General features: G+C 36.4%; 1 protein-coding gene across 23 annotated transcripts in view; it reads left to right on the forward strand.

Moving 5' to 3' along the window:
- Positions 1-26,971, forward strand: part of LOC106870742 (arf-GAP with Rho-GAP domain, ANK repeat and PH domain-containing protein 2) — a 285,612-nt gene that overhangs the window by 161,159 nt on the left and 97,482 nt on the right. For 14 of the 23 annotated variants that reach the window (XM_089352848.1, XM_089352851.1, XM_052968221.2 and 11 more), the window contains one exon: positions 7,653-7,679. The exons of the other annotated variants lie outside the window; for them this stretch is intronic. In XM_089352848.1, the coding sequence (XP_089208974.1) occupies positions 7,653-7,679 (27 nt within the window). The remainder of the gene's footprint in view (positions 1-7,652; positions 7,680-26,971) is intronic. 23 annotated transcript variants of the gene reach the window in all.

Consider the following 26,971-nt stretch of genomic DNA (forward strand, 5'->3'; position numbering starts at 1 on the left):
CAGCATAACCTGAGTAAGGAGTAGGCTGCCTCAGATATGGAAATTTTTAGGGTTGTTCCTATGTATGGCTCAACATGATATAGGACTCTCTTATCACAGTCTTCATAGTGAGTTCTCCCTTCAGGTAATATCGTTGATACTTCAACTGGAATAACTCTGTGGAGGTTCAATTCACATGGGTGTTGCACATCCGTTGTTGTTCCTGTTAGTAAAATCACACAGAACAGTTTTACAGTTAAGGTGCAGGTGTCGTGCCCTCATCTTACAAAATAACATGTTTTCAGTCAGTATATTTTGAATTTTTAGAGCATTATCCTGTTCTTGCTTTAATGTTTCTTCTGAAAACGTATAGGACTGTTAGTTTATAGTTCAGAGGTTACTGTCAAATCATATTCTGGTTGTTGTTATTCTTGTTTATCATCTTTCTAGGTTAGTCATGATCGAGCAGATCTATGATCCAAAGTTGTTCATTATCTAATGTAGTTCACTTGAATTACATTATCTAATGTGTCCTTCCTTATTTTCTTTTTCTTTTACAAATAGCATGGTGTGATTCGAAGGAGATTTGACTGTTATTTCTAGTGGCTTGATTGACACTATTAAGGTACTCATGACTCCTCATTCTTTTGGTATTCTGTATTACTATGAAAATGTATGTGATTGTGTAAAGGTACTAAGAGAAAATAAACTTGACAATGTTAAACAATGTTAAAAACTTTCACATTTAAACTATCCATATCAGGCCCAAATATTCCACTTGTTTTATGTTCAGCCTGACAAGATCTGGCCTATTACACCTACCATACAATGTCATTCTAATATAAACAATCACATCATTGATATCCTGAAACTATGAGATAATGCATAATTAATTCAAAACAATGTAAATTAATAAGCATTACATTTGTCTGAGTAATGTGAATGTTAAAGGGTCAAGAGATTAAATTAGCCGCCACGATAGCTGAGTGTTCTTGAACCTGGATACATGAACTCATAGAGACATGCAAGGACAAATGCTGAGTGCATGAAGTTTGTAAAACTGCTAGAACTTTTTAAGTAATCACAACCAGCTAAATGCAAACTGTGTCTAGGAAATGTGTGGAGAGCCTTTTGCTGTTTCCATACACTTAATGTGCACAGGGTTTTTGGCAATGTTTATAAGCAAAAACAAATTATATGCAAGACTGCCATCAGTTGAGAATGATGTGTGTATATGCCTTTGGGAAACTTTGCTTGGAACAGAATTACTTATTAGAAAGAGCCAAGCTCATCCATTTCATTAGTAACATTAAATTATGTGAAAATTAATTTCTTACACAGACACAAGGCCAGAAATTTTGGTGGAGTAAATAGCTGGTTGTATCGATCTCAGAATTTGACTAGTGCTAAATTTCATTGACTTCTGGAGGATGAAATATTAAGTTAACTATTACACGACTTGAACTTTTCAAATTAAATTACATCAATAGCAAAAAATACCTGTTTATTCTATAATATTCAACCATTGTAAATAAAATTTTTCACACAGAGTACATCAGCCCTACCAAACATGATGAAAGGGTATGCTGGTGGAAAAAGTGAGAACCCTTTTACTAGTGTATTATAAAATGTTCTGTTTCCAGCTATCTGCATTCTGAATTGAAACCCTGTTGGGGTCAACTCCGCCTTTCACCCTTTTCTGGTTAATAAAATACGTTTAGCTGCAGTGGATTAGTGGAAATATTAGAGCATCAGATGAAATGCCTTGAGTTATTTGTTCCGGCTCTTTGCCATCTGAATTCTTGGGTGACTTGGTCTGTGAACTGGTTTAAGCCTTTAGCATTCACATTACTCTGTCAACTGCAATACATATTTATTCACATTGTTTTGAATTAATCACCTATTATCTTGTAGCTTTAAAATTTCAATTATACGATTGTATATTTTTAGAATGACATTTTGGGAGGAGTGTGATAGGTAGGATCTGGCCAGCTTGAACATAAAACAAGTAGGATATTTTGGCTGTATATGGCTAGGTTAAATTCTAAAGGGTTAAATACCATCAACTTAGTCCTCAGGTGCCTTTAGTGGAACTCCGTGTGTTTTGATCCTAAATGCTTGCAGTAGAACACCCAATTCTACACTCTTCTACATTCTCCTTGACCATCACAGAGCAAAAATTACCTTTTATTTGCAATGGCTTCTCCATTCTCCAGCATCCTCTTAGATCTTATGAAAGCTGTTTACATTTTACGTTACTTAATAGATTGTGTTTTATTTTCCTTCTGATCTCCTCAGTTGTTTTGAGGAATGTTTAGCTTGACCTGTTATTTCGTTATTCTAAATAAATGATGGCTAATCTAGTTCAAGTCTCACTACTAGATTCATTTGTACTATCAGTAAAGATTGAGATTGCATCTGCTGTCACTAATGGGCAACTTCTTATACTAAGAATCCTACATTCAACATTCCTTAATGTTCTACAGATATTTAGAGTGAAAACAAGTTGAGCTTATAAGATACAAGATAAGCCTATAGATAAAAAAGAAAGGGGAGGGGGAGGAAAGGAAATCAACTTTCTATAGAAATTATGTTAATTTACTGTATATTTAGTGATTAATTAAAATATAGTTTATGAACTATGAATGCATTTCTCTTGTAGTTTATGTAAATAAATCTACTGCATACTTACTGGTGCACCACCTATAAAGGCTTAAATGATTGTAATTACCCTAATATTTATTTCAGTCTGGCACTTATATTATGGTAACATGCATGCACACGTCTCTCTCTTTCTCTCTCTCTCTCTCTCTCTCTCTTTCTCTCTCTCTCTTTCTCTCTTTCTCTCTTTCTCTCTTTCTCTCTCTTTCTCTCTCTCTCTCTCTCTCTCTCTCTCTCTCTCTCTCTCTCTCTCTCTCGTTGAGTGCAGAAGACATGAAGGCTCTTTTGTGTTCTCTTCTGCCAACTTGTTTTCTGGTATCAGGGGTGATCTGCTGAAATACTTGGACTTGTGACATTGTTTTCACTTGGTTCCAAAGAACCTGTTTTCTTGTTGGTAGGTGGCAGGAATTGGATTGGGCTTTAACATTCCACTACATTCATCACTAACGATTAAATTTTATTTGTCACCCTTGAAAGATGTAAGCTAAAATGGGCCTGACTTGGAGAGCAGAGATTTGGAACAAATATCACAAAACATTCTGTCCAATGTTTAATGACCCTGGCTAATAAATATGAAAGGCTTTCACTCTCAGTTTTATCCCTGAGTTCTTTATCCTAAGTGTCGGGGCAGAGCTTCTTTGATCTTGTTGCATCCTTTGAATGTATGATAGGCTTCTGCACAGTTTCTGTTTACCATATTCCACTCAGTCCTAAGTTATAGTAACAGATACCTAAGGTAAACAACATTTTTCAATAGAGCATTGTTTGCTTTCAATAAAAAGAAAACTTATTCATCATCATCATCATCGTTTAACGTCTGTTTTCCATGCTGGCATGGGTTGGATGGTTTGACAGGGGTCTGGGAAGCCAGGAGGTTGCACCAGGCTCCAGACTAATCTGGCAGTGTTTCTGTAGCTGGATGCCCTTCCTAACGCTAACCACTCCGAGAGTGTAGTGGGTGCTTTTTACGTGCCACTGGGACAGGGAACAGAGGGGTTTGGCATTGACCACGTGTGGATGGTACTTTTACGTGCCACTGGCATGGGAGCCAGTCAAGGCGGTGCTGGCATCAGCTCAGTTTCGGATGATACTTTTTACGTGCCACCGGCACAGGTGCCAGTCAGGGCAAGGGGGCTGGCATCGACCATGTATGAATGGTGCTTTTTGCATGCCACTGGCATGGGGAGCCAGACAGGCAGGGCTGGCATCAGCCACAACTACAATTTCCATTTGATTGTAATTTGATTTAATTTTGATGTTGATGATGTACTCTACTCAGTAGGTCTCCTCAAGCACAGCATGTCACCCTACGATTCAAGGTGCTTTGGAGTCGGCTGGTTATATGACACTGGTGTAGATTACAGCTGTGAACTCACTTTATTTGCCGGGTCTTCTCAGTCACAGCATATCTCCAGAGGTCTCTGTCTTTCGTCATTGCCTCTGTGAGGCCCGACGTTTGAAGGTCATGCTTCACCACCTCATCCCATGTCTTCCTGGGTCTCCCTCTCCCACAGGTTCCTTCCAACCTGCGGATATTTTTCATTTATAATCTAAGGAATTATTTCATTCTAATTTGATATTCTATTTTGATGTGATATTATTTTTCCCATTTCAACTTATCTCTCCTTTTCTTTGTGATCCTCTAATGAATTCTGCTAGGTTTTTGTTTATATTCTCCAAGTAATAGTTAGAATTTGGGTCCATTAAGAATATTTTTGTATCAACCATTTTAGTACAGTCATATCAACATTGCTTTTTTTATGTTCAATGACTCGCTAACAAGTCTCTTTTTCCTTCCCACATAATATGAAAACAAGGTCACTTGTTTGATATCTGATGTTACTATCTTCTCTGTTTTATGCCAAATGCAATGAATAACTCCATTTCTAGAGAATAGAAGCTACTTTTGAATTTATACGAAGTATCACTAATAATGTGTTATTGTCTTTTATTCATGACATTCACCAGCAATATTCATATTTTTGTTTTGTTTTAGTTGCATAAATTTGTTCCTATAAACTTAAGCATGCTTTTGACAAATACTATTAAATTTTGATTGTTGCTTTTGCAATTAGATAAATTAGTTTAATTACAGGATTGCATCTCATCTCTCTGAACAATATCTCTCACCAGTTTAACTCTTCTAATATAATAAATGCGAATGTCTGTGTGTTGGTGTGTCATACTTTTTCAACTTTACTCCTTGAGGCCATAGCCCAACATATTATGCCATTTTGGAATCAGGCTGACTCCATGAATAAATTAAAAACATTCCAGGCCGAATCCGGACCCGCAATCCTGAAATGCGATTGTTTCTGGCGAGTTTTTTTATGTGATTTTTTGTGACAAATTTTTTTGTAAAATAACAATTTTTATAACTTTGGGGAATAATTGAAATTAATTGCGAAATCCAGCGATTATTTTTGGCGATTTTTTTTTTTTTTTTTTTTATTTAAAAAAAAATTTTTTTTGTGATGAATATGATCATCATTGGGATATGACTCTGGAGGAAGCACTTGCAACAAATTCTCCAAAACAAGTCAGGGGTCTGTTTGCAGATCTTTGCATTTGGGGTCAGTAGCTTAAAAGCTATATACTAGCTTAAAAGCTGCCTGACAGGGCAACTTTTAGGCTAATACATATATAAATTGACCATATCCAGCCCAAAATATTCTACACATTTTGTGTTTAAACCAGACAGAACTGGCCCCTCACCTACTCTGCAATGTCATTCTAAATATAAACAATTACATCATTGAAATATCAGAGCTACAAGATAATGCATGATTAATTCAAACCATGAATATATGAACATAATATTTGACATTGTAATCTGAATGCTAAATGGATAAGCGATGCTATCAAATTTATTCTTTTTCCCTACTTCTGATTTTGTATCAGAGGAAAAGGGAGTCTGTGTGTTGTTTCTAAGCCTGTTAGAAATGGGAGTCAAATCTCTCAAATTATTTCATATTGTTTTGCAAAAGGAAAGGACATATTGGTGGTGTAGGCAGCAGAATAGACCTGACTGGAAAACATTTGATCATGAATGTGCTCAATTATGAGTGGGGGTGGGTGCATGTAAAGTTCTTGGTTTGGGTAAATGAAAATACAGGAGGTTCAGTTAATTATGATTTTATTCAACCTATTCCCCTCTCAGATTCACACACTTATTGCAGCTGTCCTTCAGTTTTCCTAAGCCGTGTAAAAGAACTCAGAAGGCTGGGCCTCCAACCAGGCTCTTTGCAATACCCTTAAAGCCAAAAACATTTCAACACCTTCTTGTAGGGCATTTTTGTTAGCTTTCCGTAAAAAAAAGACAAGAACAAACATGATTGTGTTCACTTTTGCAACCATGTGCTTCTGGGTTTAATTTTTAGTTATGTGTCTGCTACTATAGCTTCTGCCAACTTGTTCCTCTTTCATTACTAGTGATGACCTTCAAAAAAAAAAAAAAAGTCTGGGTCAATTTTCAACTGTTCTTTCAGTTCATGACATGCATTCAGTTGTGACTGCTTTTGATCTTCTGTGAGCAAGCGAGGCACAAATTTGTGCTGCAACTCTTTTCATTTGTAATTCCTCGCTTAAAATTCGTTGGCAGGAACTCCAGGACACACCAATCATATCAATAAGTTTGGTGATGGTCCTCCAAGATCAGTTCATGAATTTCCATGGAATTTTCATTCGTTCAGGAGGGCAATAATTGTCCTGAACGGGGTTGGTCTTCAAGCAACAAGTGGTCATTCCTAAAGTATGGAAACCACTTGTAAACTTGTGTTTTGCTCTTGGCAGCGTCCTTGCAAGCTGTTTGAAGCATGACAACTGTTTTGGCTGCTGTTTCCCCAGCAGAAAACAGAATTTCACCAGAGCATGCTGTTCCTTTGTTTTCGCCCATCGCAAAAATTGACTAGCAGGTGAGGAGCACTGCTGAACAAAAATGCATCCTGTGGCAGTATGACACTGCATTATGCCACTGGTCAGCAGACTGATGTCTGAGGGTTGCATCAGGTGGCTTCTAGCAACAGAAGCCTGAACTACAACAGCTTTATCCCACAGAAAACGTTTCCAGTTACTTTTGGGTACCCTCTTGTTTGTGTGTGTGTATATATATATATATATATATATATATATATATATATATATATATGTGTGTGTGTGTGTATCTATATATATATGTGTGTGTGTGTGTGTGTGTGTGTGTGTGTGTGTGTGTGTGTGTATATATATATAAAACCAAGAGTTAATATATTAATCTATTTTCATCTCATTACATCTAGCAATAATTATATTGGGTTGGTACATAATTATTGCGGCTTGTTTTCAACAAATTCTATTCAACAAAAACAGTAACAACATGTAACAAGCTTATTCACCATCTACTTCTTTGTTCTTCTTTGGTGCACATTTCTAGTGGAGTGACCATACTTACACTGTAAAGCTAGAAAGAAAAATGACATGATCAGGTTCAAACTTCTATCACATGACCACAATAGTACCAACTATAAGCACGCATGTGCAGAAGGCATATTCACCGTCTACTTCAATTACTGCTTCCCATTTGCTTGGCAGACGGTCAGACCGTCATTTAAAGATGTTTTTGTTAAATATTGTTATTGCTTTTGTTGAATAAAATTTATTGAAAAAAATCCGCAATAATTATGCACCAACCCAATATATTACTCATAAACATAAGTTTAACCAATTTCTACTTTGTTCCTTTTCATACAGGTAAAAATCAGTGAAGAGTAAATTTATTGGACTGATGATATCTTAAAGAGTTGTCGGTTTGTGTACACAAGTGTTGTGTTTCTCTGCAGAACACTTAATTTATGTTCCTCAGTTCAGCTTGTAATAGAGAATAGATTCCTTGTGTATTGGGGAAAGTTACATATGGTAGACTAGTATCCTTATTCAGGAGACAATTGTTTTCCAGCTTCTTACCATATGAAATGAAATTGTGCCTAGGATGATTGTGTGGTTAAGAAGCTCACTTTGCTCATTTATGGTTTCAGATTCAGTCCTGCTGGATGGCACCTCGGGCAAGTATCTTCTTTCAGCTTTGGTCATGGTCTAACCAATACCTTTTGAATGAATTTGGTAGACAGAAACTGTGTGGAAGCCCGTCCCATATGTGTGCATGTGTGTGAGAGTACTGTGTTTGTCCCTCCACCTCCACTTGAAAACTAGTGTTGACTTGTTTGTGTTCTTGTAACTTAGCAATTTAGTGACAGAAACCAATAGAACAAGTGCCAGACTTAAAAAATAAGCATTAGGGTTGATTTGTTTGATTAAACCATTTCTTAAAAAAAAAAAAAAAAAAAGGTAGCGAATTATCTTTGAAAAAAAAAAAAATGAAAGGTTTTCTCTAAGCTGATGTTTTGTTTCTGAATAAACTGAGCTTATTTTGAATTCATATTCACAAAGCATGGCAGACTTAATTTTTCCATGCTTCAGTGAAGCTGAATTCATTGTGGTTGACCAAACAATAGGTTTATAGTATTGATATATTTTGAGTTTACACCAGAAAAGAGTATTTAACCCTTTTATTACCATATTTCTGTTGAGATGCTCTGTGTTTCTTTTCAATTAATTTAAAATATAACAAAGAATCTAGTAAAATAACTTGGTTATAATTAAGATAGTGTTAGGAGTATAAATTGTGTGTAAGGTTTGGTGGAAGATTTTAATTCAGAACTTTTGAAAACAAGACAGAGCCAGAGACGGATTCAGTTGGGTTGGTAGCAAAAGGGTTAAAAGTATTTTTACACCAAAATGCATATATCAAGTTTAATAGTTCAAACTTTTCCAGCTAAGCACAAATGGTTTCTAACCATAGAGATTTAGATTAAAATAGTTGCATTTTGTTGAGCAACTACAAAATGTACCCTCTATGTCTGAGTTTTGTGTTTTCAGGCATCATCTAACTACACTATGGGTACATTGTTTGCTTTGATGTGTGTGTGTTTGTGTGTGTGCATGCACGTGTTTGCGCGTGTGTGTGTGTTTGCATGTGTGAGTTTCGTATTTCCCTGTTATTATCTCCTCCCATTCAGTGTTTTTTCAATGTTGGCATTCTTTTCATCCTTTATTTTCCTCCTAACTCCCATTTACTCCTTCCACTAACACTTGTTATCTCTCCCTTCTCCTCCCTTATATTTCGTTCATCCCCTCTTTCACTAATTCTAGTTTATTTGACATTTTTCCTTTTTGGGATGCAAAACTTTGCTCTGAAATAAAACTGAACCCCTTTCTAGACCATGCTGCAATGCATTCACACCTACACAGAGCATTACTAGTTATTTCAAATTCTGTAATTTTACTAACTTATTTATTGTTACTGATATCATAGTGTTTAATATTAATAATGGTTATGACAACTATAATATTTTGTCTATCAGCTTGTATTATAAGGCGGCAGAATCGTTAGCACACTGGGTAAAATGCTTAGCAGTATTTTGTCTGCTGCTATGTTCTGAGTTCAGACTCCGCTGAGGCCAACTTTGTCTTTTATCCTTTCAGCAGTTGATAAATTAAGTATCAATGAAGTACTGGGGTTGATGTAATTGACTAGTCCTCCCCGCAAAAATTTCAGGCCTTGTGCTTTTACCAGAAGGGATTATTATTATTATTATTATTATTATTATTATTATTATTATTATTATTATTATTATTATTATTATTATTATTATTATTAATATTATTATTAATATTATTATTATTATTATTATTATTATTATTATTATTATTATTATTATTATTATTATTATTATTATTATTACTACTATTACTATTACTATTACTACTACTACTACTACTACTACTACTACTACTACTACTATTATTATTATTATTATTATTATTGAGGCAGCGAGCTGGCAGAATTGTTAGCACACTAGATGAAATGTTTAGTGGTGTTTTGCCTGTTGCTATATTCTGGTTTCAAATTCTGCAGAGGTAGACTTTGCTTTTCATCCTTTCAGGGTTGATAACTTAAGTACCAGTAAAGTACTGGGGTCATTGTAATTAACCCTTGTGCCTACAGTAGAAAGGATTATTAAAATAACTTTTTTCTTCTTTTTCTACCACTGGTACAAAGCCTAGAATTTTGGGGGAGGGGACTTGTCAATTACAACAATCCCACCACTTTATTGGTCTTTATTTTATTGACCCCCAAAAGGATCAAAGACAAAGTTGACCTTGGCAGTGTTTGAATTCCTTACGTTTTGAGTTCAAAATATCACTAACGTTTTGTTTTTCATCTCTCAGGGTTCAGTAAAATAAGTACCAGTCGAGTACTGGAGTCATTGTAATTAGTTAGACTCTTTCTCCGAAAATTGTTGGCCTTGTGCTTATACTAGAAAGAAAAAGACAGAAAAAAAAAAAAAAAAATAGATAGGCACAGGAGTGGCTGTGTGGTAAGTAGCTTACTTACCAACCACATGGTTCCAGGTTCAGTCCCACTGCATGGCACCTTGGGCAAGTGTCTTCTACTATAGCCTCGGGCCGACCAAAGCCTTATGAGTGGATTTGGAAGACGGAAATTGAAAGAAGCCCATCATATATATATATATATATATATATATATATATATATATATATGCGTGTGTGTTTCTGTGTTTGTCCCCCCAACATCGCTTGACAACCGATGCTGGTGTGTTTACGTCCCCGTAACTTAGCGGTTCGGCAAAAAGAGACCAATAGAATAAGTACTAGACTTACAAAGAATAAGTCCTGGGGTCGATTTTCTTGACTAAAGGCGGTGCTCCAGCATGGCTGCAGTCAAATGACTGAAACAAGTCAACGAGTAAAGAGAGATACAAACCCAATTGCAGGGGAGAGGACGGTGTTCATTAGTCTTTTCCTGGTTCTCCCAGATTGGTGAGGTCAATGTAGTTACAGAAAGAATTCTAGAAAACTCCTGTAGCTCTGGGAAGGAAAACTTGTGTTAAATGTTTAGTAAAGAGGTCTTGGTGGATTTGATGATACACATCAGGGTGGAATTTGGAGACATTATTTACTTAATGATTGGCTGGGTATTTCATATTGAGATTGTTTTTATTCTGTACATAATGTAACAGTTGATTCATGTTCTATTTAATAAAATCTCTTTCATTTGAAGGCGTGTCCAAAGGATATATTTTTTTAACTTGTACATAGCAAACCTATGTTTCACTTTGGTTTATACTGTAAGGAAAAAAAAAAGAGAAAGAGAGAAATATTGAATAGGTTCATTGTTTAAAATATATTACAAATAAGAGGGCCACCAAAAAGTAATTACAGAACACTACAGCTGAAATACTAATTTCCCAATAATCAATTAATTAGATTATTAGCACTAACTACAGAGTAATTAGATTCTTTATCTACTCCCCTCTAAATGTCACTCTAGTTTATGATAAAACTGTTAAAATATGACAGGCTTTGACATTTCAAAGAGTGGTGTAATCAGGTTATATGCCTTTATATAGTAATGGAAAGTCCGGTTCCCTTTTAAGGCCACTGTTAGTTGTATGTAATTAAGAAGGCTAGGCTAGAACTTAGATGAACAACTGTGCTGTTACTGAAAACCCCTCTAGTTTTTGGGGGATAAGTGTTATGTATGTAATGTATATTTGAAATCATTTATGAGAAATGTAAGCCTTTTAATTTTCTTATAATAGAATTTATAGGGCTATGTATGCCATTTGATTTTATCATAAGAGACTAATTTATGCTAAGATATTCAGAAAACTATATGAAAGGAAGAAGGGTGCTAACAAAAACACAATACACTTTGAGAAAGGCTAGAGGTGCACTATTAGGTTTAATGATTTGGGTAATTAGATGATTTTAATTTTATAGTTGTTCAATTTGATTTGCTGATGTAGTTGGAAGAAAATCAAAATGTGAAGAGAATTCTAAAAGATTTGCAGTATGGTGGTTGACCTGTGAGATATTGTATTAGTGTGGAGGCGCAATGGCCCAGTGGTTAGGGCAGCGGACTCGCAGTCATAGGATTGCGGTTTCGATTCCCAGACTGGGCATTGTGAGTGTTTATTGAGCGAAAACACCTAAAGCTCCATGAGGCTCCGGCAGGGGATGGTAGCGAACCCTGCTGTACTCTTTCATCACAACTTTCTCTCACTGTTTCTTCCTGTTTCTGTTGTACCTGTAATTCAAAGGGTCAGCCTTGTCACACTGTATCACGCTGAATATCCCCGAGAACTACGTTAAGGGTACACGTGTCTGTGGAGTGCTCAGCCACTCGCACGTTAATTTCACCAGCAGGCTGTTCCGTTGGTCAGATCAACTGGAACCCTCGACGTCGTAAGCGACGGAGTGCCAACATACATTGTATTAGTGAAAAGAAAGAAATTGCATATAGATGAATTGCAATTTAGATAAGAGCAGAGATGAGTAGAGATTATTGTTATTGATCAGCACCTGGTCTTGATTGAGCAGATTTAGGATCAAAGACATTCCAGCTATAGTCGCTTTGTTTTTGCAGACTGCATCATTCAATGTGCTTTTTCATTCTTTTTTAAAGACAAGTTAGGGAGATTTGGCTGCTATTTGTAGCAAGTGAAATAACCACATAATTTCCTTCATTGGTTTATAAAGATTTATTGTAGTATTGAGCAGACTGATAGAGAACAACTCAGTGTTGTGCAGATGATTGGAGAGTGATAGTGTTATTGATGTAACAGATGTTGTGAAGTAAATGTCATATTGGTTCTTTGTAATTTGAAGGAACCCAGTTTCTGCAGCATTTCTTCTAACATTTTATATTCTGAGTTCACCTTCTGCAAAGATCAACTTTGCTTTCCATCCTTTTGGAAGTCAATAATATAAAGTACCAGTTTCACACTGGAGTTAATGTAAATTGACTAGACCCTCCCCTTCCCCCTGCAAATTTCAGACCTTGTGCCTAGAGTAGAAAAAAAGAAAAAGAAAAAGAGTTTATTGTTATTTTATATATGCACACATAGCAGCATTCTGTCTCTATGTTCTGAGTTCAAATACCACCGAGGTCAACTTTGCCTTTCATCCTTTCGGGATTGATAAATTAAGTACCATCAAGTACTGGGGTCAATGTAATTGACTAGTCCCCTCCCCACAAATTGCAGGTCTTGCACCTTTAGTAGAAAGGATTATTATTATTATTATTAAGGCAATGAGCTGACAGAATTGTTAGCATGCTGGATGAAATGCTTAGTGGTGTTTCGCCTGTCGCTATGTTCTGAGTTCAAATTCCAGCCATTTGGGTCGCTAAATTAAGTACCAGTTGAGTATTGGGTTGATGTAATCGACTTTACCCATCCCACCAAATTCCAGGCCTTGTGGCCTATAGTAATAGAAAGGATTATTTTTCTTTCTTTCTTAATCCCTCCTCTCCCTCCCAGAAACCGAAATCTCTGCTTCCTTTGGTCTCATTCAGATTTGGTGCAAATGGAAACATAAATGCTCTCTTATGAAACTCTCCATTAAATATATTAATTAGTTTATTAACTATATCAAAGAATATATGAGGTCTGATCAGTAAGTATCTGGATTGGTGCTATAGTAATGAAGCTAAAGCATGCAGAGTGAAGCTGCTTGGCACAAATTGACCTTGAACTCTGCTATGCATGCGCACTAAGTTTTAACATTCTAGCTCACTCTTGCTTTTTACAGCTGTGCTTGAAAGGAAGGTGTGTAGTGTGTGATCACTGCTTTGACCATGACAGAGAAAGATGTCATGGTGATACCTGCTCAGAGGCCAATGCAAAGTTGCAGAAAGTGTATGGAGAGGAGTGTATGAGCTGCACACAAGTGTGCAAGTGGTTCAGACGTTTCCAAGATGACTGAAAAATATTGATATTGACGAACGTTCTGGGAGACCTGCAACCAGCAGAACTGAGAAAAACATCACAGATGTGCATGCAGTTGTGAGGGGAAATCATTGAATCGCCATCTGAGTTATCAGAGGATGTGCAGATTAGTTACAGTTCATTTCAGTCCATTATCACTGAAGATTTGGGTATGATATGCATGCCTGCCAAGTTTGTGCCAAAACTGCCTTCCGCTGACCAAAAAGACACTCGGGTTCCAGTTGCACAAAATCTCCTTGATTGTGTCGAGAATGATGAAAATTTTGTGTAGGCCTCTGAGCAGACATTACCAAGCTTTTGGCAAAATTTGATACAGATTCTCTACTCAACTTTCACTGTCATGGTCAATGTGACAATCACATGCTACACACCTTCCTTCCAAACACTGCTGTTAACAGCAGAAGTGAGCCAGAACATTGAAACTTAGTGTGCATGCACAACAGAGTTCAAGGTCAATCTGTGCCAAGCGGCTTCACTCTGCGTGCTTTAGCTTCGTTACTATGGCAACAGTCCAGATACTTATTGACCAGACCACGTATCTGTTAATTCATATATGAATACACTCAGTGTGATTTTGAGACAATGGGTAATTTTCATTGAATATTGCTGAATGCCATTCATCTGGTTTGGAACTGAGATTCTTTGAAAGTCAAGGAAGTTGTAATATCAGGTCACGGTACTTGTGTTATAGTATTCTTTTATTCTTTTACTTGTTTCAATCATTTGACTATGGCCATACTAGAGCACTATTTTGAAGGTTTTTTTTTTTGTGAAGTCGACCCCAGGACTTATTTTTTAAGCTTAGTACTTATTCTATCGGTCTCTTTTGCCGAACCGCAAAGTTATGAGGACCTTAATACTGGTTCAGTTCTATATTTAAGAGATGAGGAATTATGTACATTATTTACATTTGATGGATACTTGTCTTCATCTTGTTTGTTGTTAACACGTTTCGGTTGATATACCCTCCAGCCTTCATCAGGTGTCTTCGGGAAATTTTGAACCTGGCTTCTTCCTAAGGTATTTTTCGATGTTATTATTATTATTATTATTATTATTATTCAGGTCACTGCTTGGAATCAAACTCAGACTCTTGGGGTTAGTGGCCTGCACTCTTAACCACTACACCATATGCCCGTGTGTTAACAACAAACAAGATGAAGACAAATATCTGTCAAATGTAAATAATGTATCAGCACTGGTTGTCAAGCAGTGGGGTGAGAGGGAGAGAAACACACAGATATATACATACATACATATCATCATCATCTTCATCCATCGTTTAACGTCCACCTTCCATGCTGGCATGGGTGGGACAGTTTGACTGGAGCCGGCCAGGCAGAAACCTGTATTAGACTTCTGTGACTGTTTTGACAGGATTTTTACAGCTAGATGCCCTTCATAGCAACAACCACCCAGCAGTGTGGACTTAGTGCTTTTTACATGGCATAAGCACAAGCAAGGTCAGTTTTGGCAAAGTTTTTACAGCTGAATGTCCTTCCAATCACCAACCCTTTACTGTGTGGACTGGATGCTTCTTTAGTGGGACCTGCACTGACAGGGTCACCAAGTACCTTGCAAGACAAAAAAAAAAGAAACAAAAAAATCTTTTCAGATGTAGGGGGCATTGGAGGAGGTGATCTTGTGTTAGATGATGAAAGGTTATAGTGAGACAGACAAATAGAAACAGGTATCTTGCTGTAGAAGAGGTACAAGGTTACCCGGCCAGAGAGAGAGAGAGAGAGAGAGAGAGAGAGAGAGAGAGAGATCAGAGATAAAAACAGGAACAGGTGTGCTACTGCAAAGTAGATGCATGGCTACCCAACCTGAGGGAAGTGCAAGAAAAGGAGAAAGTGGGAGACAGCAGGATAGAGATGGTAGCAACGTGCTGGGCATACTCACAAGGGACAGGGATCAGAATATAAATGGGATGGTTGAGTAAAGGAAGAGGGAGATATAGATGGTGGCAAGTGCCAGGGCACACCCTTGAGGTTCGAAGGTCATAATATAAGTAGCAGGATATTGTGAAAGAATCTTGAATAGAGATTGTGGAAGGGGAAGTGAGTGGTGAAAATTTGGGTATATATAGAGTGGGTGTATGGGGGGGGGGGAAGTTACTGGATAGCAATGATACAGCGAAATGGGGGGGGGCCCTCCCCGTGAGGATATAGGATTGGAGAGTGAGAGGTAGGCATAGTGTATGAAGGATGAAATGTGAAGAAGAGAAGAGATGTAGATTGGTTTGTTGGGGTAGTGTGTATGAAAAGTTTTCTTGTCACATGTGGATGGAACACACATGTTGGGTGCTAGTAGATAACAATGATACAGTGAAACAGTGTGTGGGGAAGGAACACACAGGTCAGGGTCTAACAGAGAACAATGATACAATGAGATAAGGCCAAGAGGACTGTGGAAGGTAAGCATAGTGCGTGAAGGGTTGTGGAGTGGAAGGTAAACATAGTGCATGAAGTGGAAATGCAAGGAAGAGGAGCCCATCTTTCATACCAAGACAAAACAATGTACACGATAGCACTTACAATCAGTTAAGATCAGAAGCCCTGAGAGCTACTGCCTGGTATTGCATCAGGACATTTATTATTATTATTATTGAGTGAGAGAGCAGTGCATGCCATCAAAGTGACACTGGGGTAAAATATACAAAGCCCAATATACCCATCATGATTACCCGTCTGATAATGGTACACCAGGCACATGCATCACAACCATATGTGCGCGACATGGTGATCTCATATCAAGATAAACAGCGCATGACCTTGCAGGTGGGGCCCAGTTAGAATTTTCTTCAGGTCGAGTAGTCCATTCCACTCAAAAGGTCCCTGAATAAGGTTTGTTTAAGGATGTTGAGCAAAACACCCATGTTTCCAAAGGTGAATTATTCAAACCCCAAAGAGCTCCTCTCAACACATGGCTATGATGCTCCCCCACTACTTCTGCTCATGATCAGAGATGCACATATCATCAGCCACCAAGGGACATGCTCAACTGGTTAAGGTAAAACAACTGACAAGCAAATCTGTGGTATTAAGCAGAATATTTGCTGTAGCCCATCTTTTTATACCAAGACAAAACAATGTACATGATAACATTTCCAATTAATTTATTATTATTATTATTATTAAGGTGGCAAACTTGAAAAATTGCTATCACACTGGGTGAAAAATGTTTAGTGGTATTTTATCTGTCCTCACATTCTGAGTTCACATTTCGTCAAGGTCGACTTTGCCTTTCATCTTTTTGGGGTTGATGAAATAAGTACCAGTTGTGTACTGGAGTTGATGTAATTGACTCTCCTCCTCCCCCCAGTTTCAGGCCTTGTGCCTGTAGTAGAAAGGATTATTATTATTGTTATTCTACCGAGGTCCACTTTGCCTTTCATCTTTTTGGGGTTGATAAAATAAGTACCAGTTGTGTACTGGAGCTGATGTAGTCGACTACCCCCCCCCCCCCGTTTCAGGCCTTGTGCCTGTAGTAGAAAGGATTATTATTATTGTTATTATTATTCTGCCTAGGTTGACTTTGCCTTTCACCTTTTCAGGATTGATAAATTAAGTACCAGTCAAGCACTGGGTCAATGTGATTGACTATCCCCCTCCCCTCAAATTCCAGGCCTTGTGCCTATAGTAGAAAAGATTATTATTATTATTATTATTATTATTATTATTATTATTATTATTATTATTATTATATAAAGGCAGTGTATGCATTAGTAAGTTTCTTCTAGCTTTTTACTGATATTAAGTAATTATTATTTCACTTGTGTCACTGTAATCGTCAGTTGAATTATTGGATTATGATTGATTCGAAACTGGAATGATTTGATAATAACCTATAGTTGGATGTTGTTTGCTTTCCTCAGCAATCATTTAATCATTGTTGAAGAAAATGAAATTCTGCTTGATCTTGACAACAATGGTTAAAACTGAATAACGAACTTGAACATCCATGTGTGAAAATCTGTCTAGCTTTGCAGGTCATCTATTTTAAATTATTTAAAAAGCAAAATCACTCATTAATTGCCTTCACAAATTTAGTTGAATTAGCAAGGAAAATGTGATTGTTGCAGACCATCTGAGATGGATATAGGCACTGTTGTGATTTTATGGTTAGCTAAGTTATTACTAAATCACTAATTTATGTATGAAACGAATTATCATTGCTTTGATCAAGGATCAAAGCAGTGAGCTGTCTGTTCTTTCTTAATATGTTCAGATTTGAATGTGAATATATTAATTACTGTTGTGTTTTTCCTTTGGAGAGCAACTCCATTCAAATGATAAAGTTGATAACACAACACTGGTGTTTTGAACTTGTTGTGTCCCTTCAGTCAAAACTCCTCCTGGATATCTGAAACCAAGCAAGATTGGTGGGTTTTGTTTACAGAATTAAGTAAACAGATTATTTGCTGATGTGTACTGATGTCTATTTAATTGATAATAAATTATCATAAACACATAAAACAGCAAGAATCCAATAAGTATTATGTTTATTCATTCTTAGCATATTTTGTTTTGGAAGATGTAATTACAACAGTAGTTTAGGTATACATGTTCAAACTTGCCACACTGTGTTAAGAAAGAATATATATATATATATATATATATATATATATATATATATATATATCGTCATCATTTAATGTCTGTTGTCCATGCTGGCATGGGTTGGACAGTTTGACCCAGCCCATTCTGCAAAATGGTTGATGTTTAAGAAGGGCATCCAACTGTAAAAAGCATCCCAAAACAGACAGTGGACCCTAGTGTAATCCTCTGGCTTGCCAGCTCCTGTCAGGCTGTCCAACTCGTGCCAGCATGGAAAACAAGCGTTAAATGATAATGATGAGAATACTATTCTAAATATCTAGGTGCATGCATGGTGTACCTATGTGGTTCAGAAGTTTGCTTCTAAACTCCAATGTTTCAGGTTCAGTCCCACTGTGTTTCACCTTCGGCAAGCATCTTCTACTATAGTTCTGGGTTGAACAAAGCTCTTGGAGTGAATTTTGTTGAAGGAAACTGAAAGAAGCTTGTTGTGTGTGTTTGTGTGTATAATCAAGAATTAATTATTAATCCTTTTGTTGACTATATTTTTAACAGGAATACTTTTTGCCTTGGTATTTAAATTTTTAAAATAATCAAGAATTACAAGATGTTTAGTGAAATAACTTTCAAATTAATAAAATTACCTATTTAAATCATATTTTTTTTTTAGTGTAATAAAATTTCAACCCCAAGATTTAAATTTAAAATTTGACCAGTTTAACAAAAGTAGTCTGCACCTAGTGATGTAACTAAACTTTAGATAAACCAGGTTTGTTCCCAGAACCTTACATCAATAAATAGTTCAGTACCTTAACCAAACAATGATTTATTTACTTAATTACAGCTACAACACAATGGAATTCTGTTTGCATGGATTAATTTTCAACTCAATTGTGTCATTATTGATTTCTTACATTTACAATGTCTTAGATTTCATAGTTGAAAGGAAATGAGGTTCAGTGATATTCATGCTATTTTCAAACACACACTTGAAATTAATGGTGCAGGTTTAGCTATGTGGTCAAGAAGTTTGGTTACCAACCATGTGGTTTCAGGTTCAGAATGTTTTTACTAATATTCTTAGATCAGTCAAGATCTTGTGAGTGGGTTTTGTTGGCCTGTGGTCGATGAAAGAAACTGGGGTTGTAAATTTGGTATGATAGGAGCTTAGCATGTTAACCATTTGGTAAAAACACCCTTTGGTCATGAATTACCATGGGATTGCACCTAGAAAGTTACCCTCTGAGGCACAAGTTCAGGCAAAGTTGTTTATGGAAGACCAACAGTTGCCCATGCATACCAGTGTACCCACTCCACGCCACTGATATTATCCAAGGGAAAGGCAAAGTCCAGTACAGCTTGGCACCAATGATATCGCAACTCATTTCTACAGCTGAGTAAAAGTGGAACAGTGTAAAATAAAGTGTCTTGCTCAAGAACACAACACACAGCCAGGACTGGGAATTGAACTCACTACCTCATAATTTTGAGCCTAATGCTCTAACCACTGAGCCATGCACCTTCACACTTTAACCCTTTACCATTCATATTATCCTGTCAAATGTAATGCTTATTTATCCACTCTGTTTTGAATTAATCATACATTACCATGCTTTGAGATTTCGATGGTGCATTCGTTTGACATTGCAGGGTAGTTGTGAGAGGCCTGATCTGGTCAGTTTCAACACAAAACAGGTAAAATATTTGGGCCTGATATGGTTGGTTTAAATGTGAAAGGGTTAGTCTCTTCAGTGTTCACAATAGCCTTTTTTTAAAGTATTATCTTATTGATAAAGTATTATTTGGTGTATCATTATATTGATAAAAGTCAAGGTGCGTGGCTTAATGGTTAGGGTGTTCGGCCTACAATTGTTAGGTCATGAGTTCAATTCTTGGCAATGCGTTGTGTTCTTGAGCAAAGCACTTTATTTCATGTTGTTCCAGTCAACTCAGCTGGCAAAGATGAGTAGTACCTGTAATTCAAAAGGTCCAGCCTTGTCACACTGTGTATCAATGCTGAATGTCCCTGAGAACTACATTAAAGGTACACATGTCTGTGGAGTGCTCAGCCACATTCACATTAATTTCATGAGCAGGCTGTTCCGTTGATCAGATCAACTGGAACTCTTGTCATCGTAACCGACAGAGTGCCAGTTATCTTATTGATAAAATATTCTTTAATGTATTATTATATTGGTAAATTATTTATAATGTATGCTGTGATAAGCTAAAATTGTTCTGTTAGGGTTATTTTTATTTTGTAAATCTTCACTTCAGCTAAGTGTTACAAATATATATGTCTTGTTTATGATTGGATCTACCTTAAAATAGTTATTAGAGCTTGAATTTTTTAGTGCACAACACTTTGCTAAATAAATGTACTTGTTTAACTTAACTTAGCCTATGACCAACATAGATTATCTGTACCTACAGAAATTGTTTTTGCAACTGATGGTGATGATGATATTGAAGAACAGCTAGCTCTCTTAATAGTAAATGATGTCAAACAGTGTAAATGTGTTAGAAGCCCACCTATATTTATACCATTTATTAATCTGGAAACTTCACCCTATTAGCATCAACAGACTTATTGTTTTGATTTCTCACCCATCTGCTGATGGAATGATATTTCTTGTGATGTACAAGAAAAAAAAAAAAAAATAAAGCTAAGTTCTCTACTTTGTTAAAAAAATAAAACAAGAACGAATGAACAAACAGAAAAGGGCAACTAATTGAAGTGAAGCAATTATACATAAAGTGTGTTACCAACAAACAAGTTGAACTAAACAGAGTAGTGTCTGATCTTATTATCCATGAGTTGAGAGAAAAGTTGGGCACAAGAGGCATCAGATGTGGTGTGCAAGAGAGATGACTGTGTTGATATGGTCGTGTGATGCATATGGATGTGGACAATTGTGTGAAGAAGTGTCACACCCTAACAGTGGAAGGAAGCTGTGGAAGAGGGAGACCCAGGAAGACATGGGACAAGGTAGTGAAGCATGATCTTCAAACGTTGGGCCTCATGGAAGCAATGATTAGTGACCAAGACCTTTGGCGATATGCTCTGCTTGAGAAGACCCATCAAACCAAGTGGAATCATAGTTGTGGCCATTGTAAGTGTCCCATAACTGGCACCTGTGCCAGTGGCATGTACAAAGCACCTTTTGAGCGTTGGGCCTCATGGAGGCAATGTGGCCAATGCTGGTGTTGCAGAACTAGCAACCATGCTGGTGGCACATAAAAAGCACCTTCTGGGCCTCATGGAAGCAACGGCAAATGACCAAAACCTTTAGCAATATACAGTGCTTGAAAAGGCCCATCAAGCCTGTGGCAGCTACTGGTGTCACACAACTGGCATCTGTGCCAGTGGCATGTAAGAGTACCCATTACACTCTCAGAGTGGTTGGCGTTAGGAAGGGAATCCAGCTGTGGAAACCATGCCAAATCAGACTAGAGTCTGGTGCAGCCCTGGTCAAACCATCCAGCTCGTGCCAGCATGGACAGTGGATGCTAAATGATGACAATGATAAGTTGATAGTTCAGTACTTTACTGGAGATTCAGTCATTTTGCCTATTCTTTTTTACTTAAATAAATATAATTATTTATACTGAATATATATAAAACAAAAAACATAATTTATGTTAATTTATGATCTGAATATAACTGTGATAACTAAAGGGATAACATGTAAAAATATTTTCCACTACCTTTCAAACAATTTTATTGGGTTTACTTTTATAGTTATCCCTTTATTCCTTGATATGTTCCATCCCAAAAGCTGTGGACATGCTGGGGCACTAAACGTTTTGCTTACAGTATCTAGTTTCCAAAGTGGTCATCTAGCTAATTACTAACTAGGCTCAGCATTAATTAACTTAATGATCAGACAAGAACAAGTGTTTTCAATGTAGTAGGGTGTATAGTCATTCTTTTGCAAGTTATTGTAAAAGAAAAGAACCAAAAAAAAAAACCACACAAAATGTTACCCTAAATTAATAGAGAAAACAATACAAAATGTAGGACATTTTTAATGGAGATGGGATGGTTATGTAAACTTGATCTGCTGATGCTAGTTTAGAAAGTTGTACAAAACTTGTTGAAATTTCATCCATTACTCATCAAATTTTATAATTAATTATTTCTGCAATCTTGAGAATGCTGTAGAAATAAACTATTGTTAACACAACATTTTGGCTGATATACCCTCTAGCCTTCATCAGGTGTCTTGGGAAAATTTCGAACCTGGGTTCTCATTCTTAGGGTAGTTTTCAATGTTGTTGTTATTATTATTATTATTATTGTTATTATTATTATTATTATTATTATTATTATTATTATTATTATTATTATTCAGGTCACTGCTTGGAATTGAACTCGGAATCTTGGGGTTAGTAGCCTGTGCTCTTAACCACTACACCATATGCACACATATGGCGTAGTAGTTAAGAGCACGGGCTACTAGCCCCAAGATTCCGAGTTCAATTCCAGGCAGTGACCTTAATAGTAATAGTAACATGGAAAAATACCTTTGGAATGAGAACCCAGGTTAAAAATTTCCCCCAAACTAATTATTGTTTTTAAAAGAGCTTCTTTTTGTATGATTTATCTGTCAAAAAACCTCCAATTGTTGATGGAATCATATTAATTTGTTATTGTTGTACTCTTAGCTATCAGGATTATTGATCAAAGGTGCTTCAATCTTTTCTTTCATCCATAGTATATTTTTTTTATCCACAGTATATATAGGACTATATTTTTCCATGTGTCACTACTTTTTAAGATAGTAGGGCATGATTTGGAAGACATGTCTGCTATTTATAGCATGTCAGCTGATCATGTGGACATTTTGTCACTGATATCCTTTCTGTTTTAAGACATTAGGATGTGAATTGTGGGCAATTTGACTGCTATTTATGGCAGCTTGAGCAACCACTTATAGGGTTCTGTTCTTGATTTACAATACTAACCTACGTTTTGACTTGATGTATTGATATCAAGTAATTATTCTAAGAGCAGTAAAAGTAAAGTAGATTTGCTGCTTCCATTTACCTATTTTATAGGGAGTGTGTCGGCATCTTTATTCAAAGCATGAGTATTAACAGAACTCTTTTTTATACAGTATGCATCACCACCACCACACAATGGGTTTCTTTCAGTTTCCATCTACCAAATCCACTCACAATGCTTTGGTCAGTTTGAGGCTTAGAAGTCAGAAACAATTAAGGGGTAGCTGGAGTCGGAGTTGGTAAAACTATACCGACTCTGATTCCGACTCACAATATCTTTATTCTTTAATATAAACCAGTTACAACATATAGCCTACTCAAAGTACAAGCGTATGCACATGCTTTTATGAGATATGTAGACCACAATCACTTAATTACATAAAGAGGAGTCAGAGGTGCCAATAGTGCAGGAGTCAGAGTCGAAGTTTTTGTTTCAACTCCACAGCCCTGCTTACCACACAGCCACTTTCATACCTTACTGCTTGTTTGGTTAACCTTTAGATCTTTCAATTCAAATCTTTGATCAGTTCTTTAACAAATTCTAAAATTAGAATCAGGTTCACTAAATTAAAGCACCTATGAACGCCCAGTGATGAATTCCATTATGGTCTGTCTTAGAATGTAGAGAATGAGTGTTCACTATAAGGAGGATGCCCTACTACATAATTGCCTAACTCAGTGTTAATTTAGGACCCCTCACATATTTGGTCATTCAGTTAACTTCTCACTGTCCACCAGAGTTTAGGAGTTTATCAAAAGTTTTCTGTAACACATCAAATATAAAGCATAGCATCTTTATTAAATAATTTTCTTGAAGCTGTCTTATAAAGAATATTGTGTAAGAAGGACCATGATCTAACACAACACACAAATACAGTTAACTCATCCAGCTTCAATCTATACTAAGCTACATTTGCTGTTTTTGTTTTCTTTTTATCCTCTCACCTTCATTTCTTGGAATATTATTGAAAGGCTTTTACTATTGCATCTCATTTACTTATCTCTTTTGACACAACATCCTGCTCAATCTTGTTTGTAGAGTAGCAAAAAAAGCACCAAACTGAATCAAGATTTCAGCATCTCTGCAAGACTATACAGTTTCCTCTGTTTTAACATTCCTCCAACAAATCTTTATAGCTATTCCCTCTAATTTTTACTCATATTAGATTCACTATGAATAAATTTCACATCACTTTCTCTCTCTCTCTCTCTCTCACCCACACACACACCATCCTGTACAACAATCTCTTATTGTGGTATTTCATTCCTATTTCTATATATTGCTACTTAGGATCACATTAAATAAAAGCAGTCAACATTAATAAAATAACCTTGTATTGATGTTTGGAAGTTTGTACCATGTAATCAAGAGTAGTTTTGGGTAGGTTGGAATCAAAAGGGTTAATGGCAAGTCCTTCTCTTGAGCTCAACTTTCATGAAAGTTAGCATTATATTATATCATATCCATGCAATGTTTCACAGCTGCCTGGTTTATTTCGCTCCAGATTTGGCAGATCTTTCATATTTGTGCAGTGCTCATTTCTCGCTACTATCTAACAAATAAGAATCTTGTTAAACACTTACTATAGTGTCTGTCTCTTACACAAAGAAAGAAATCCTTGTTGGTAATAGCGACAGTAGCTTCCTGAAACTCCACATCAAACTCATTTTACTCTTGTGATTATAAAAATAAAAAAGAAAATAATAAAAAAAAGAGGCAGGAGGGAAAGCATGGGTGGGTTTGTGGTTGAAGAGCTGGCTTTGGCCTTCCAGCGACTTAGTTTCACTAACACAACAGAATAAAGGCAAGCCTTCATGATACTGAAAGTAGTGATGAAAAAATATATTTTTAAATTCTTATCTTGCTGCTATGAGTACCATGAAGGTTGCTTTATTCTGTTATTGTTGTTGTTGGTGCTGTTATTGCGACGTTATTTCCCTATTTGTTCTTGTTTCCCCAATGGAATCTAATAATTCGATTGGTGAGGAGTAATGTGCATCATATACCAAGAGAATCCAGAAAAATTCTACAGTGCTCGATTGTATTCCACCTGAAAAATATTTGTTGCTGAAAAATATTTCACTGTAGAGTAAATTATAAAGAATGATCTTCTATAATTGTATATGAATATAAGCTCAGCAACTTAAGGCTGATGTGTGGTGCAGAAACAATTGTTGTGATTTGCTATGAAAGCCTGGTATTTTTAATCCTTGTGCTATATAACTCTTATATTAATCTTAGGCATGGAGGAGTTCCTCGTGTGTATCCAACCCAGGAATATACCCTACTGTAGAAAAGCATGTGGCATATGAGCTCTTGAATGCATGTTATGAGGTTACTGCTCAGATTATATTAAATATATGTGTTTAACAGTGGGGAAAACAAATGCAAATGATGTGTGAGTGTGTGTAATATATATATATATATGCATACACATGTTTGTGTTTATCTCTCCACTGCTTGACAGTTGGTGTTGGTTTGTTTACATCCATGTGACTTAGCAGTTCTGCAAAAGAGACTGATAGAATAAGTACCTAACTTTAAAAAAACAGTAAGTACTGGGGTAGAATAAATTGACCTGATTACTTATTTTCAAGGTAGTGACTGGCCATTGACTGAAGCAAAGATAAGAGACAGAAAAATATTTGATATGCAGTGACATCGGTGGAAGTTCATTTTCTTATTGTCTCCCCAGCTGACTATTCTATATATTTAGCATAAAGTCCTGGTTCTCTGCTCAAAGATACACTGTTTCTTTTGCATGATCATTCCTTTGTACTTTGCACATATACGTTACCAAGTTCCTACTTCCTTCCTATATATATGTCAAAACCAAGCCCACTTTCTAGATGACACTGGAATTTTGAAATCTATGTTACTAACATTGCTACAGTTTTACTTTTGTACTAAGCCAGGAAGAAACCTGTGTGGTCACTTGAGCTGCTAAAAATAGCAGCTGAATCTCATTCAAATTATATTCTACTGTCTTCAGAAAAGGACATTTGAATAATATTTCAATATACACTATGTCTTGTAATGGGATTGGATGGTCATTGCTGAAGGGTTTTCTTGCCTACAAATGAACCTTGATAAAGCAATGCACCACAATCTCTGGGCCTTTAGACATATAGCTACTGCATCTGGGACAGTGTTGCTGCCTGTCTGTCTGTCTGTCTGTTTCTCACACTTGCTCTCACTCTTGCTTGCTTTCGCTTTCACTCTCTAGCTTTTGTTCTTGCTCTCTCTTGCTCTTCCTCTATCTTGATCAATCTCTTCCTTGCTCTCGCTCTTCCTTGCTCTCTCACTCTCTGTTGCTCTCTCACTCTCTGTTGCCCACTCACTCTCTCTTGCTTTCTCATTCTCTCTTGCTCTCTCACTCTCTTCTATCTATCTCTCTGTCTCTCTCTGACATTATAAAAACAAGAAAAAAAAAACAATTTGACTAATTGACAAAGGCTCACTTGTCAACACACTACATTCTCTCTCTATTTTGTTACTAATATAATGGCCTCTGTTCCTCAAAATTAGTTGCAAGCCACTTTTCACCTAAGTCCACTCAAATCATCAGTCTCTCCCCATTTCAGCCCCTAACTGTGCTTCACCATTTGGTTCTCTACAGTAACAATACTATCTAAACCTTATTCTAAAAAAAGACATCAATTGTCTAGGATATCTTTTGTACCAAAGATTATTGTTTTTTTTGAGTGCTGACCTTAACTATTAGATGTTCAAACTGAACATAAATACAATTGGTTTTTCCAGCTGTCAATGTTCTCGACATAGTCCCATTCTCCCGGCTAAGCTTTAAATTAATAAGAAAAAAGGTTTATTATCACTTTTGTATATTATTCTTCTACCACTGAAGTCAACAAGAAAGAGTTTGATTGAACAGTTATTTTTTAATCGCTGCAATT

Source organism: Octopus bimaculoides, chromosome 5, assembly GCF_046866305.1.
Source record: "Octopus bimaculoides isolate indiv1 chromosome 5, ASM4686630v1, whole genome shotgun sequence".
NCBI lineage: Eukaryota > Metazoa > Mollusca > Cephalopoda > Octopoda > Octopodidae > Octopus > Octopus bimaculoides.